Below are 16,787 nucleotides of genomic sequence, written 5' to 3' on the forward strand. Positions count from 1 at the left end.
GAATACACGTCATCTTGCTGTGAAAACTATGACCAGAGGTTGTGTTCAAAATGCAAAATCTTTCTATTCCTTATGGAGTGATGTTTGATTAGCTGTTTGCTTCCTATTTTGTTCTTTTAATCTATGAAATCCAGGACATAAGTATTTTACACTACTATCTGGTCCACTGGAGAACACACACTTTCCCAAAGTGTCAAAATCTTATGTGTTGACATCAGCGCTTAGGCAGCAGGAAATTTATTGGTCCTACACAGATACAGAGATGCCATGCAGAACTGAGGCAAAGTAGAAATTATACTTTTCTGGGGAGAAAAATGATACCATATGACACCTAGAAGCATTTATTTTATGCAACAAACTTAAATATGATCATGTGTACATTAAAAGTGTACACTGTATGCTGAACAATGCCAGGGGGGAAATCAATATTGATGCAAGTCTTCTAAAATTAAACATTAAAAAATGAGCTTGGACAGGAAGACAAAAACGAAAAACAGACTTACTTTCAATCAGCGCAATGCTTAAAATTGAGAGCAATCCTAAACATTTCCAACGTTCCTTACAAAGCTGCCAAAAGTCCAACTATTTTTAAAAATTGATATTTTACATTAATAATAAAAATCTGGTGACAAACATTATAAAATCAAATGCTGGGCTGCCTTTACTCCATTAAATTTAGAATATTCCAACAGAACCACAGGAGTAAACCCACTTAAAAGTGATGTTTTTATAAAACAACCAACAATATGTACATTTATTGCAAATTATATTAAACTAAAATGGAGAGGGAAATTAAAAAAAGATGAAATGTCTACTTGCAAATCAATCAAGTGATTAGTCTCCCACTCAGATAAAAAGTCAGAAAGCAACATGTATAAAAATTGTCACTATGTGACTTTTCATAGCAGGAACCAAAATCTGTACATCTTATTTAGCTGGAAAGAATTATACATAGGAGTCTCCAAAAGGAAAGCAGATGAGAATTCAGGTATTTTCCTTGTGTCTTGGATTAAAATTATTTCAGTAAGCTTCTATTTTTTCTTGCAAAAAGGGTGGGCAATACCTGATTCTAGGTCTGAAATTTTTAAAGGATCTCATTCTGACTTTCTTTTAAAAAATGCAGCATGAAAATTTATGGAGTAAAACACTTTTAACTCCAGATATGCAGAAACTGGAATCAAGTGTTAAGCAATTTGCTTAATTATTGACTTTTCATAAAAAAAGTCTCTGGGAAAATAAGTACAGATGCTTTTAGCCTCTCTCAAGAGTTTCAGCAGAATAATGTCATCTGAAAGGGAAGCAGATTTTCCTTCTGTTTTCAGAGCTGAAAGCGGTGTGATCTGAGTATTTTCAGTTCCTTATACAGGAAATTTCTTGGTTTTTGCAGAAGCTTGGAGCATGCCTTCATTTGGCCCTCCTTTTCCTCCCCTTGCAAGGAAGTTTTCTTTTTACCTTGAAGAGAAGAAGAAGAAAGTTTAGAAAATGAAACTTACTGGGAAAACGTTCACGAGCGAAGTGAACTTTCCCCTCTGAAGTGCACCTTTGATTTCTTTTTTTTTTTAAATCAATTCTTAAATGCCTTAATTTTTTATTTTTATTAAATTTATATCCCGTCTTTGTTCCATCTTGGAATCCAGCATACATGGGTACATGGTATTCAGTCATCTAGCCTACGCACACTTACCTGAAAGCAAGCAGCACTGAACACATTACCTGAATATTTATGTCTGTCAATTGTGTTTGAATCTACATCATCTTTGATGTAGGTGAATAAAGGTCTGGTTGAAATTCCACTGAAGACAATTTGCATTTATAGGAGGCTGATAATCTTTTTATGAATTGATTTGGGGGGGAGATATTACTTTAAATTTAAAGCAACAACAGTTCATTCCACTGCAATAATGTAAAGAGCATCATAAAGATGCTCTAGCATTTGTCTAGAAAAGCTCAGCAATTGAAACTCTTGTCGAAGGAAGAAAGGAAGGAAGGAAGGTGGGAAGAATGACAGGAATATAGCAGTTTCACAACCTCCCAGTTTATTGACTTTCATTACCTAACTTCCACTAAATTTTTAACATGCAGAAGTACTGTGTAATCTTCTACATCCATGTCAGTGACATTACTACAAGGACTGACCAGCACCACCTCCTCCCAGCACCCATAATTATACAAACATAGCCCTGTATAATCTCCCTGCTGCACCTTCAGGAAGCCACTCTCTGTTAGTTCTGTCTCCTCAGTGTCTTCCTGGCTGCCTGTATCCTCAGTGTCACAAAGCTTAAAAAGATCCATTTCACTTGGAGAATATCCAGGACTTGATTCTATCTCGAACACTGACTCTCCATCACTTCCCAGCACCTTGCTTCTGAAAAACGTTAGAATGGGAATATCATTTGGGAGTAAAAGCCTAGCTAAATCAAACTAGGAGTTGCACTTCTGTCCTTTGAGCTGAGACAAAATGAGCTCTGCTTTTCGGAGCTTAAGTCAATTTTTGTTAGCATGAGATTTCTCTTAACCTTCTTTGAAAGGGCAAGAGGTCTACATAAGGAATAACAATGGACTTTACAGATGTGTATGAATGGTTTCTATACTGCTTTAGACAATTATCAGTTATATTGGAACAATATATACTATTAAATACAGGCAACATCTGATTTGCATGGGGGTTGCATTCCTGGCCCCCTTTTCTGGCCACTTCTGGGTTGTGGTGGTGCACGTGTACATGATCATGCATGCATTGAACAAGCGTAAATGGTTGTTGCCTGTAAACTTCCGTTGGTTTTAACTATGCCAGAGATACAGATTCTCCCCACTAGTATATACATCTAAAAGGATGTCTAATCAAACTCCTTACATAAAAGAATATCTCCTCTGTTTTCAATAAGATCTCAAAGAGCTAATTTAGGCATGTCCAAGGACAAGCATTCCCAATTTGTGGCCCAACAAGCTCAAGACAGTCTAGTAGTCATGTTACAACATTGATTGGCCACAAGGTGGTGGTGGGATCACAAGTTGGGCAGGCCTACCCAAGAGCCTGCATATATTTGGTACCATTTTTGAGCACCAGATCCGTAGGCCATCTCAATGGTTGCTTCTGAAACTCCTCCCAGTCTAAGAAATAGGCTGTGCAGCCAGCCATTATTTGTGGCCACCAACCCTGACCATGTCCCTTCCCGGGAATCTTCTAACATATGTAGAGGATGGGAGTGGGGAGAAGGTAGGATTAGGACTTGATACTACCTCCAGAGAGACAACTGCGAGAGATTCAGGCTGCTCCTGACTATGTCAGGAAGCTGGTGTGAGCCCTTGAAGGGGGCTGAAATTTAAGAAACAAACCGCCATGATTCGGGCAACAAAGTAAACTCATCGGACAGTTGTTCAGAAGGCTAAGGATTCCTGGGCAGGATTCTTTCATGCTGATGCTTTTGACCAGGGGAATGGTCAGTAGCCAACAGCAAACACCACCCTAGGAAGGCCATATATGAATTAAGTAGGTATCTCTACTCCTGCTAATTCACCAGGTCAACAGCTAGTTTTAAAAACAATTTTATAATTGACCACAGGTTGAAGGACCAGTAAGACTGGTTAGGGGCACACAAATTCTGACTGGGCACCATGCTTGTCAATCATCTCGACCGGCCCCTCAAGTCTTCCAGTGTGTGCAGAGACCTTGGGGATGCCACAGTTCTTATAACACCACATTGCCTTGTCACGATCCCTGATCCCAGTGAAAACTATCCCTAACACAAATTCTAGCCCCACACCACTTCTAGAAGTCCCAATCCTACCCTACTGTGCTGCTATTATCCCACAGCAACATGCACACACAGAGGGTAACAGGGAGGAGGTGAATAGACAAAATCGAGAGCAGCCAGGTTGCTCAGGTGTTCTGGAAGAGCTGCTTGCTTCTGAATCTGATTTTTGAGACTGGGTCCAGGTTGCAGTAGCTACTCCTCACTGCACACTTGAGGAACCGCAGGCAGAAAATAGATGAGCCAAAGTGCCAAAACACTCTGGAGGAAGACACAATTTCTTTCTCATGCTCAAAGAGACATCTCTTCCTCAAAGTTCTTTACCCTGGAGATGGGTGGTATTATCCCTAGTTAGGGGATTTCTGAAACCATTTACACTGGCTTTCCCCACTGATTCTGATGTGAACCAAGCCACACGCAAAAGACTAACTCACGCTCCAACTATGAACAACTTTCTCCCATCATGCACTTCAACTGCTTACTCTGACATGTCTGTGCCTTGCCTTGTGCAAAGTAAACAACAGCCAAGATGCATAATACGTAAGAAGAAAAACCCACCACAGCCAATTTTGCTGTTTACACATGGATGGGGATGTCAAGGATTTTTTTTACCTGCCTCCCAACTTGCGTTGAAGAAAGCCATCAAGTTGCATAACGGCAGGTGAGTACATAGGGGACTAGAGTGCACCTTTAGGGTGCCAGTTGGCCATTCTTTTTTTTAAAAATGTGTTTTTTATTTTTCTTATAAAGCATACAGGATAAAAATAACGATACCTAACATTAGGGAAAACAAACCAGCTGATTCCACCAATAAGGGAAATAATAGTTCGTCTGTAGTATTATTACAGAATGTCTCTGTTTGATTTGTACTATTCAGCCCAGAGTTCCTGACCACAGTTGGCCATGTGTATCCGGAGGACTAGTTGCAAACAAGCAATACCATGTTTCATGAAATCTATCCACCTCAAGAGTTTTTCCTAAACATGAACAATCTAAGGGTTTTTCCATTAGTGCCCATTTTCAAATTTCTTGATCCCAGCAGCAGTTGCCTATTCTTAACAAGAAGAGACAGGAGCAGCTCATATGTTTGACTGTCTGGATCAGGGGTCAGGAAACCTTTTCAGCAGGGGGCCTGTCCACTGTCCCTTAGACCTTGTGGGGGGCCGGACTATATTTTTTTTGGGGGGGGGGCAGGAAATGAACGAATTCCTATGCCCCACAAATAACCCAGAGGTGCATTTTAAATAAAAGCACACATTCCTACTCATATAAAAACACCAGGCAGGTCCCACAAATAACCCAGAGATGCATTTTAAATAAAAGGGCACATTCTACTCATGTAAAAACACAATGATTCCCGGACTGTTTGCGGGCAGGATTTAGAAGGCGATTGGGCTGGATCTGGTCCCTGGGCCTTAGTTTGCCTACCCATGGTCTGGATTTTGGAAAGATCAGATCTCCAAGAGCTGGCCACTCTGCCAACTTATCAGCAGCCACTGCCCCTCTGAATATTCCATGTCAGCTGGCTTTTTAAAATGAGAGAGACTTTTGGTAATTGGTCTTCCACACTCCTTGACCCTGATGTTCATCTGCATTTGCATTGGGGGGGGGGAATCTTTTGAGGGATGTCTTTTTAACCATGCACAGTATCACTGCGTTAAAGAAAACCTGTGTTATGCAAATGAATTAGCTGAATTTTTTGAAAACATGTATTGCTCAGCAATTGGATCTTGTGTGTGGTGGGGAAGGACTAAGGCTGAGTAAAGAGGAATTAAAGGGCACAAATAAACAAGAGACATGTGACGAGGGAGGAAAGAGTGCGGGGAGCAGTGTGCAGGAAAGTGCAAAAGAAGTTCCGTGGAGATGGTTAGGATTTACTGTGATGTCACTTGGCATTTCTGACAAATTATAGCCAATTCAGGACAACTTCCCAGAGAAAGAAAGCAGTGTATTTGTGTTTACCTTTGTAGATCAATCTGTCTCTGTGCTGGTACTGCTTTTTTCGGTGCCTCTTGCTGTTTTGGTGCTTTGGCATTGCTTGCCTCTAAACTCCCTGGACCTTCCTGGCTGGGTGCTGCCCTTTTCCGCCCCCTACCAGATGGTTTACTCGTTTCAGCATTTTTTGCCATGGTGCCCTGAGATTCAGACTTGGGAGGACGCCCTCTCCTCGGTTTGGGAGGGGCAGGCTGGCCCGATTCATCTGTTTTTTTTTCTTCTGACTTTTGATGAATATTTTCTGCTCCAGCGGCAGTTGCAGTTCTTTTCTTCCCACGCTCAGTGCTAACATTTCCTTGCGTTGCCTGATCAGAGTTTATCTCCTAGAGGGGGGAAATAAGGCTTAGTTTGTTGTCAACTGAACCCCTGACAGTCAGGTGGCAGTTATATCTGCTTCAAAAGAAGTTTCCAAGGGCAGCTACAGCAATAACCTTTCAAGTACCACAAAATAATCGGTCCAAGGGGACATGCTGTTGCAATGGGGAATTCTCATTCCCAAAAATATAAAGCAGCATTTGGGAAACTCGTGATAGAAATACAACAAGCTTTGAAGCATTTCTCAATGTCGTGTCTACTGGCTTAGGTTTTCTACTTAAATTAAAATCCAACTTAAAACATTATGGACATGAAACAAACTATCAGATGACGGCATGACAAGTCCTTGCATAATATTATTTAATGTGCTTTAAAAGTTCTCTCTGTACCATACTCAAGAGCAGCTCAACTGGAGCCAAAACATAGTACAACAACATTAAAGCAGAATATTTGAATAAATAAGGAAAATCTTGCTATCAACTGCTAAGCTGACTTCTTCCGACTTGTTGGGAAACTGTTGACGTTATCAATCTGGGATGTTGTTTTCATGGAATGGCAAATAAAATGCAACAGTTATATTAAAATGTTAGTCACCAATTCCTGGATACAATTTTTAGTCGGATTACCTATAAGTAGAACGTGCTTAAAAAATTTTCAACCATACCTTGTTCTTTACAGGTTCTATTTTTGCTGGGGTGACAGAAATAATTCTCACTGGATTTTCATCATTTTCACTGACACCAGTTTCTGATATGTCTGAGCTCTGCTCTCTGTTGGAAGAATTTTAAAAATCAATGTAAATTTGGTTTTCTGTTAAATTATGGAAGGGAAAGAAATCTATTTCCCTTCTTTAAGCCTTACTGGTAAAAGAACTGATCAAGATTTCTTGTAAACTGGTTAATGCTAATGCAAAGGTTTTAATATGCTCCTGCCTCTATGCTGGATTGTGATCCTGCATTAACTTTTTAAATTCATTATCTTCTTAACTACAGCAATCCCCAGGGTTGAAAGTGGAAGATGTTATTTAAAAAACCATGCATTTTAAATAAATTCTACCCTGAAATACTTAATTTCAATGTTAATCCTAATATTTAAAAATTCACGTGAACATAGACATGCACTCAGTCTGTTCTGTTGTTTGAGATTCAGTTTTTACACCTTAATATACTATTATTGTACTGTGTATTTTGGGTCTATGGACCACAATAAAGCTGTGTGTGTGAGTAAAAGAGTTAACAATTTGAGAAAAATGTGCAACTGGCAATGTGAACTTCACCCAAACCTCATTAGATATAATACTGCAACTACATAAAACATTCTAGCAGGTAATACAATTGAAAGCAGATGGTGAGACCAAATATATAAATGTTCATTTCAAAATTCAAAATGGAGGTGAAAAAGTGATTGGCAGACTTAGTTCATTAAAGGACTTGGAATTCTAAGAATTTGATATTCCTTTATGACACTGAAAAGTTTGCAAACTCTGAATTTTAGAAAAATAAAATACATAAATTGAAAAATAGCAATTTTCCACATAATTAAGAGAAGTAAAGTACAATCCTATATTGAGAGAATCCTTTAACATAATATGTTTTTTAAATCTGAATTATATTGCTGAAAAGTATTAGACCTTGATCTGTTTCCTGCAGGAGAGCTCAGTTCAGAGTTTACGCTATTATTGCTTCCAGTTTCTGATCCTGCGCTTCGGATATATGGTCTCCTTCCAGTTGCAGATAAAGGTTTATTTACAGCACCTAATACACCAGTTGGTTTGGGCTAAAATGAACAAGAGCAGGCTTATTTAATAAGTTTGAAATACATGCAAACACACAATTCACAATGTATTTTTTTTTTAAAAAAATCTCTACAATATATAAAATGGCCCCTTGCATTTTGATCTATAAGACATATTAATTGGATATCATTAAATAGCTGCAGCTACAACTAACCCAGTGAAAATTCCTGAACTTTCTCTAGCCCATAATCAATACAAAATCCTTACACCCTTTATATAAAAATAAAAGTTCTTGTTCTATCTTAGTGAAGCTGACCCACAACCGACAAATTAGCTCTGAAATCAAAGGGGCTAAGACGCTTTAGGTATACCTGTAAGTAATTTAACAGTGTTGTCCTCTGCACTCTGAAAAAGTCCTACAGAATTCAATGGGATTTAGACTCAAATAAATACAGCCTAAATGGGTTGCACTGAGTTAGTCATGTATACAATTTTATCATTTCTCAGAAACTGAAAGGGTTCATTGTTTATACAACGTGTCAAATAAAAAAAAGTAGAAACAACACCTTTCCGGTTAAGAGAAGAACTCTCATCTCTTCCGAAATATAATTCCTTTCATTGCAAAAATCCTTTGGGGGGAAGAGAAAAAGAGAAGTTATTTAGTATTTTCATGATAGATTATGTAATTTGACAGGGAGCAGCGATTCTGAAATGCTTTCCAGTTTTCAAGAACAAGTGCTTCTAAATCAGAGGTGAGGAACGTTTGGTTCTCCAATTGATGCTGAGCGACAAGTCCCATCATCCTGGCCACTGACCATGTTGGCTGGGGCTGATGGACATTGGAGTCCTAACATCTGGTGGACCAAATGTTCCCTACCCTTATTCAAAATAGCTCCTCCCCCAAGTAAACTTTGTTCATAAAACAGGACCGCAACCCAAGAAGTGTGAGACCTGTTTTTTGAGCCCAGAGTACTGGTGGGATTACACAGTGAATTGCATTTCAAGCAGAGGAGCATTTAGAGGCCTTTTCCACTATGTTTCAACAGAGAGGAAAAAACCTGTCTTGTCCAGCAGGGTTTTGTTTTGTCATTTAAGTTAAAACTGGAATTTTGGAAAGAAAATTATCTGCGGAACCTCTGTTTTGTATTGTTATTCTATGGAACATTTTGGGGAGATATTCAATGGTCATACTCAGAGAAGACTCACTAAAATAAATGGATTAAATGGGTCTATCCAAGGATGATTAAAATTGGATAACACCTTAATACAGTACGTATTGGTTTCAATTGCTGCTAGCCAACCTGAGGTGCATGTAATCACTATAATAACAGGATCTAAACTCCTCTATAAAAGCTAAATCAGAAAACTAGGCAGTGAGCTCAATGTTCAACAGTGGCTCACTAATGGAAGGTCCTAAAGCATAATTAAGGAATATGCACTAAGCTAAACAGAGTAAACTTTTGTCCCGTTAGGAGAGTGCTATTAAAAGTGCTACTGATTTTGCATATTATAGAAACCTGTAGATTTAATTTCTTTAGCTTGGCACTTTCACTATAATCTAGTAATGGCAGATTCAATATTGCTGAATGTCCAAAAAATACGACCACAAATAAGTTTTAAGAGCAATTTTGTTTCACTGGAGAGGAACAGAACATGGCAATAGTTAGATAATTATCTAAATAGGTAATTTAGAAAATACAATCAAGAACAAAGTTCCCATATTCGAAGGTACGCTTAAGTAGAAGAGAACACAAAAAGATTTGTTTGTTCTATAAAATTACCTTTTCAGGTTGCGTAAAAAATTTGGTTGGCAATACAGGATCCTTTGGAGACTCCGCATTACATAAAGCACTTTTGCTGTTGATTACACACAGGGCCACATCACATACAGTATAGAGTTTCTGTGGGAGGGGAGGAATTGTAAAAGGACTTTAGAAATCACTTTACAACTTAAAACAAATGTAACTATAACATATAGAAATCAGTATGCCAATTACATTACAGACTTATTTTATGCTTTTTTAAAAAAAATGGGATTCCCCGTAGACATATTATCTCCCACTGCAAATTCTGCCTAATTTTCTACACTATACTTTTGAACAAAATGAAGCAAGCTTTTTCTAAATTTTACAAACACACAGGACTAAGGTTTAAGTAGCTTGCTGTAACAGCTAGTCCTACTCAGAGCAGAGCTACTGAAATTGAAGAATATGATGAAGAGGTTAGTTGAATACAATTCCTAGCTTTTTATTGTTTCAATAAACTAGTCCCCCCCACACACGGTAAGAGGAGAAGTAAGAACTACAGAGACTGAAATGGTGTTTTTTTAAAAAAAGGTTGTAACATAAATTGATTACAGCTAGTTATATTTGAGAAATGTGATTTCTGCGATCCAATCCACACCTCCTGAACTAACGTGCAGATCGGCACATAATTATCCTTCGAATTTTGCACTTCCACAAATTCTGTGACAGCTCTTTGCTCAAAATACCCCTACCAAAATATATTAACAATGAGTATTTCAGGTAATATATGCTTAGAAATGAGTACATAGAGATGAACTGGTATTTTATAAGAAGATATGTAATGAAATCCATGTTTAAATATGAATTTTTCGTGTTGATTTTCAGATAAACATGGAAGTGGGACAGGACGGACTTATGAATAAACATATGCAACATTTATACAGACTGGTTTAGACTCGATCTGTCCATATTTAATTACAGCTAGCAGAATTTGGTGTGGTGAGGGGCAAGGATCCATCCAACAGTCCAAATGGTGATTGATACTGTAATGGTTCTAGGGGTTGCTCGTGCGTAAGCCGGTGCTTATCTCCCCGGCTGGGTGCAAACACCTGGCTGCGTTGCCAAAGTGAACCTTTTCTGTCCGGACAGCCACTCACCCGTGGCTGACTCAATCGCTGGCAGAATCCGTCAGTGGGCGTTTCTTAAACTTCTTCCAGCAAAGAAGTTCTTTGACGCCTAGTCTCCTCCTACTCTCTCTGCGCGAAAGCCTTCTGCGCAAGGAGGGCGTGGGCAACGGAGGACCCCTACTCTCCCCGCTGGTCCCAGGCAAGGAGTCATGGGACCGCCTCGCCGCTTCCCCCATCTGCCCCCCTTCTCCACTGGTGCTACGCTGATTCTCTTCCCCAGAAGATGGGCTGCTTCTCCCGATCCCTGCACGCTCTCTGGAATCCCTCTGGCTTTTGCTCTCTCCTCCGGCACTGATGGCAGTTCCCTGACAGATACCACCACTCAACCCACATGCTGAAAGAACACTGGAGAGGCTAGCAGGAATCTCAAGCCAAAATGGCATGGAACTGATCTTCTGGGCTGTTCTTGTCATCTGAGCATGAAATACAGAACTCTACAATAAACCACACATATGAGGGAGGCAACACCACTCCCTCACTGGCAGCAAAAGCTTCCTCCCAACTCTGTTAAACTGTGGCTAACCTGTGCCCATAGCAAGGTAAGAAAATACTGAAACTTAGGTGGGAAATTCAGAGACTGCAATGTGAAGCCCCTAACAAGGCCTCCCTTTATGGCCTATGAGCAGGTTAGAGGGGGAAAGACACTCCTCTCATTTGATCCCAGATTCGGCCCATAACATTAGCCAATGTAGCTGATTTAGCACCTGTGCTGTGGCTGGACCATATCCTAGCCAGTGAAACAGATCAGCACACTGCTGTGGGAGGAGAGAATTCTTATTTGTGCCAAGTGCTCAGAGAAGGGCCCCAAGTAAGAGGAGATCCAGGGCTTCCCCTTCTGTGGGAATTTTGTGGTGGTTGGCTTTTTTTGTGATCACAAAACAAACATTCAATGTGGCAAAGGAAGAAGAGGAGGAGGAGGAGGAACAAAGGAAACAAAACAAGATTTTGCTTGCTCAATGACAACTACATTCTGCTGGATTAACTTTTTCTCTCTGTAAAGATGAGATTGCTAACACAAAATGCTTACAACTAAAATTCTCTCTAGAGAGAAATGAGATTCTGGCTTATTGCTTGCTCTGAAGCATTCTGTCCATCTTGTTCAAAAACTGACTTCAAAACCAATCTCTTTCCACCACATTTCTTACTTCATTGGCTTTTGGCTCATCTGGAGACTGTCCATCCCGCGTAAGTCTGATACTTTCTGTCATCTTTTTCATGAAGGCATGGCTGTTGTTTTCGTTTTTTGTCATTAAGACTTCCAGCATGAACCAAAGGCACCTAATGAAATCAAAACACCCCAATGCTATGAGTTGCATGTAACACCACTAACAACATTCCCCAGAAAGAAAGCATACTTGAGTCTGAAAACACCTCCCTTCCAGCTCGAAATATTATGTCCCGGTATCCCACAATGCATGATTTTAGCAATACAATGAACTAGAAATTTGACCATCCCTACCCACCCAAATTAGGGCAAAAGGAGGAAATTGCAAGCCACAGGAAGAAGTCCTTAGAAGTTCTACAAAGCTAGGAGAAGGAATGCGGGGGCAGGGGTTGAAGCTTTGGAAAATATGACCTGGAAGCTTAGTAAGTAGAATCCTCTCAAATTTGCAGATCCTGGTAATTTGAAACCCCCTCCCCCAAATTAACAACCATGATTATCCAAAAAGGGTAGCCATAATGAAAACCAGTCTCCATCCAGCAACAACAGTGTGCTCAAGCCTGCTGTAATATAATTTTTCAGGTGCTAACACTTTCTTCAGAATGCATTGAGGACACATGACGCAGTTCTATCTACTGTGGAAAACAGGCAGGTCTGGTCCAGTAAGCAGCCTGGATGGCAGACTGCCTTTGAATAATACCTAAACACCATTCTGAGCAACTTAGAGGAGTAGCATATATGGATTTAACAAAATGCACTGTGTGAAGAAGAGCCACCAAAATGAATGTTCTTAAGCGTTCCTGAGGAAATCCTAAATTTGTGTGTTGTGAACTGCCCTATGATCTTCGGATGAAGGGTGATATACAAATGTAACAAATAGTAACAATTGTGAAGTTTACAGTAAAAAATGGGAATTGTTCTCTTTGTTAGAACTGCGAAATGCAAGTTTGGGGGCTGTATCTAATCAACATCTAAATTACCATTTTTCAAATATCCAATACAGAATGACACATACTCTTTGATATCACGAAGCTGATCAACATCTTGGGGTTTTGTAAAATCTGGATCATGGGCCAGCAAGTGAATCATGTATGGTACCACATATTCAGGCAGCAGGGATAGCAGCTTTTCTGGAATAACATAATATAAACATGTTCTAAGCATAATGTAAAGACACATAGCCAACACCAGAGATTTTTCTAATTTTCTATTATGCAAGTAAGCAATATAGCTGTAACACATTTTACAAAAATATTGTGAAGTTAATTCAATTGTGTGATTATTGGAAGATTTAAGGAATGAACTCTCAGAGCATATATGAACACAACTACTATATTCTTCAACCACAACCAAAAAAACAGAATTTGAAATAGAAATGCCACAAGATACAATTTTAGTTGCAAGCAAATTTACTAACCATTGGCCATGGGGTTCTGTTTAATGTACTCTCGCCGTATACTTATATTTTTAAGTAAGCACTGTCTTGCATGTGCTCTCCTTTCTTTTACGGGGTCTTTGGCACACAATGCAAATATTGCCATGTACTCCAATGGGAGCAGTAATTTTACCAGTGCTTTATGCAGCTTCTGAGCAAATATCTGCCTCACCTGGTAACATTCATCCTGCAAGAGAGGGGGAAAAACGGAACAAGTGCAACTGAGCAACTAAGCAAACCATATGGGTGTCAACAGAAACAATTCTGTGAAACAGTAAAATATGCTTGCAGACAGTGCAGTATCTGCAAAGTTTAAGGCAAAGCTTTCCAAACTTTTCACGTTGGTGACACACTTTTTAGACATGCCTCATTTCACAACACAGTAATTCAGTTTTACTAGCAAATGGAAGTTAAACTAAGGTGACACACTGCAGCTGACACACTAATGTGTCATGACACACATTTTGGAAAGCTCTGGTTTAAGGAAAGAAAGACAAGTAAGCTTAGAGTAAACAGTAGCTTTATGATAGGGAATGTACCCTACCTTAATTAACTGTTCCTCTCACAGCTCTTCAAAGACAATTACTTACGTTAATGACCAATGCACAGAGCTGGAATTGCTCTGGGGTAATAATTTCATGATAACAGGGCTCCTGTGCAAGCTTCATTATGGCACTGCCAGCAGCCAGACGTAGACGGGACATATCAGATTTGCTGCATATAAGAGAAGACAATCATTCCTGTCTCTCAGAAGACAACCTTGTGTCTAAAGATGCATAAGCAGTATGAAACTTCTAGAATTTCATGGAAATGTCATGACTTCTAGCTGAGTAACTAACTTCCTGGTCACCATGCTGTAAACATTACCATGTAAATTTTACACACACTGCAACATAGATGAGAAAACTCATCCCAAAACACTGTGAGCTGTAGCTGCCCACAAAAATAAATAAGTATATAAATAAAGGACCTACCCATGTGATGCTGACACAAAACCCCTGCACAAACACTATGCAATAGAACCAAAGATCATTACCCCCCAGCTCTCTCTCATCCCCCAACTGCACAATGCATAGGACAAGTGACTCATCCAGAATGTAAACGAAATGTGAAAAAATACTCCATGAATTTAAAATGGAAACACTATATGTACGTTTATTTGTATGTCTGGAACACTAGAAAATGTTTAAAACAAACAAACAAACAAAATAAATGTTTTGTGTCCACTCTTTCAGATCTAATAAGGGAAAGAACAATTGGTCTTAAATGAAGAGTAGATTTATAAGGTGGACGATGAAGACACTGAAACCCTCCCTGCTGTAGTCTGCAGTTGTGCTAATTTCAGACTACCGCCAAGGCTTTATTTAAGGGTTCCCTTTGTTCCTCTGTTTAAGGAGTTACATTATTTATTTTGGGGGCATGTCATCAGCCAGGGGGAGGTAGGCAGGTATGTTCAGATTTCTTTTCTAGGTATGTACATTGATTATTGCTGCTTGGCGAGTCTGAAAAACTAATTTAAGCCTGCCTACCACAATTCTGTGCTCTTGCCTCCATCACGTGATGAGGGAATTACCCAATCCAGTGGCTTCATCATCCACTGCAATAAATTCTATATACACACTTCTTGCTTCTAAGCAACTTGATGGATCGGGACATAAATATCAACTGTTATCAGTGAAAATTTGGGGGAAGTCTTACCTAATTCTCTTCTGTTCTGTCAAGTCTCCTTCACTGACCAACATAGCTGATAGTAACCGGAGTGTTGAATTTGCAGATTTTGACTGGTTATTCTTCATACCCAAAAGCCAACGTACTAGAAGTTTAATTGCTTGAACCTATTAGCAGATAAAATCAAGTCATTGATACTTCCAACAGCATTACTAAGTATATTTTAGTTCACCGCCTACGATCTGAGAGCCTCCTCTATTGAAATATAACGACTGAAAATTGTATTCACATTCAATTTCAGAATAGAAAAAACCTGTGTGAATTTCATGTTAAACAAGGGTCACCAACCTTTCTGGACCAGTGGGCCCAATTCTAATTTTGAGAAAACACTCTGGGTGCCAGTCACAAAACAGCTGCCGTTAAGTCAGAACACAACACAGCTGCTATGGCATAAAAAAAAATTCGAGAGAGTATGGTCACTGCTACTTCCCTCATCCCACTCGGACAAGCTCATGCTTGCTGTGGGATGTCAGCTATGTCTTCATGGTTCTGACTCTGGAGGTGACACAATATTTTCCACACACATAGACAATGATCCTGTTGCTGACTAGTAACAGCAGGGAGCCTGAGTATCAGGGGGGAAATACAAGGTGGCTACACCACTCATTTATTCTTTCAAACTCAGCATACACACCTACAGACCACAGGAACACATGCATCTCTGCCAAGCGCATCTCCCTCTCTCTTTCTCAGACCACAACATACAAACCACAGATGAATATATCCCTCCCTCTCACACATGCACACCACAAATATCTAAGGCTACACATAAACCCATCCCTTCCCTCCCTCCCACATCTCACCCCCCCAGCCAAGTGCATCTCTCTCAATCACACATGCACAGCATACTTGAGCACCCACACATTCAGAAATGCCCTACCAAGGGTGAGGGAAGCACTTGCAATTTTTAAAAATCCCTCCCGACCCCATACACAAGGGTCTCTAACTTGGTGCCCAATGGCACTGAGTTGGTGATTCCTGTGCCAAGACATAACACAAAAACCGGATTGGAAAAAAGGAAGATTAATACTTTTGCAACATGCTTCTCACATTTTCTTTCAATTTGCTTTATCATATATTTGAATGTATGTATTCATGTACTGTAGAAACAACTGAAAAAATGTGAACTTGTTACTTAAGACAGGTAATTCCATTTTTAAGACCGTAAAGCCTTCTAACTTCAGTTTTAGGAGATGGTTGTCTAGATTCTAAGCATTTATTCATTTACTTACCTTGTTCCATTTTCATTTACATAACATAAAAGTAACTAAGAAATTTTTAAAAAGCTATTTCATTATAAGGCAAGAAGCAAATATCACATCATTTCACGTGTATTAGCTGAACAGAGATTAAGTAGGCATTTGTAACAAATTAATTACACCAACTTCGAAGAGCATTTAATGAAACAACCCTTTATCAGCAAATAAAGAGCAACGTACTTGTACGACCAGACATACAGAAACTGAATTTCTTTGAAGGCCGATACGTTACAAAGGCCAAGCTATACTGTTTATGTTTATATTGACAAATAGATTTAATACTGTTGTACAATTTTGTGAGAAATTGCTATGCCTTACAGTTAAAGGTAAGAAACTAATGTACCTTTGCTAGAACTTCTGGAGAAACCTCTTCATCTGGGGACCACAATTTCCCATTTTTCTCACCTGTAGACTGCAAAGATTTATGCATGATTGATAGCAATTTTTAAAAATGCACAAAAGAATTTTTTAAAG

At 39.3% G+C, this 16,787-nt stretch overlaps 1 protein-coding gene across 6 annotated transcripts in view; it reads right to left on the bottom strand.

Annotated features, from left to right (window-relative positions):
• Positions 1-318: 318 nt before the first annotated feature.
• The window catches only part of PDS5A (PDS5 cohesin associated factor A), a 56,824-nt gene continuing 40,355 nt past the window's right edge, over positions 319-16,787 (bottom strand). For 3 of the 6 annotated variants that reach the window (XM_081019800.1, XM_081019799.1, XM_081019801.1), the window contains exons 22-33: positions 16,657-16,725; positions 15,025-15,161; positions 13,917-14,040; positions 13,309-13,513; positions 12,907-13,021; positions 11,875-12,007; positions 9,579-9,698; positions 8,364-8,426; positions 7,693-7,838; positions 6,727-6,832; positions 5,715-6,070; positions 1,352-2,365 (exon numbers count right to left, since the gene is read on the bottom strand). In XM_081019800.1, coding sequence (XP_080875926.1) covers positions 2,050-2,365; positions 5,715-6,070; positions 6,727-6,832; positions 7,693-7,838; positions 8,364-8,426; positions 9,579-9,698; positions 11,875-12,007; positions 12,907-13,021; positions 13,309-13,513; positions 13,917-14,040; positions 15,025-15,161; positions 16,657-16,725 — 1,890 coding nt within the window. In that variant the 3' untranslated portion in view covers positions 1,352-2,049. Of the gene's footprint in view, positions 2,366-5,714; positions 6,071-6,726; positions 6,833-7,692; positions 7,839-8,363; positions 8,427-9,578; positions 9,699-11,874; positions 12,008-12,906; positions 13,022-13,308; positions 13,514-13,916; positions 14,041-15,024; positions 15,162-16,656; positions 16,726-16,787 lie in introns of all 6 variants that reach the window. The other 3 variants (XM_081019803.1, XM_081019802.1, XM_081019804.1) reach the window with 3 other exon arrangements.

This window comes from Podarcis pityusensis (assembly GCF_964106645.2).
Source record: "Podarcis pityusensis genome assembly, chromosome: 9".
NCBI lineage: Eukaryota > Metazoa > Chordata > Lepidosauria > Squamata > Lacertidae > Podarcis > Podarcis pityusensis.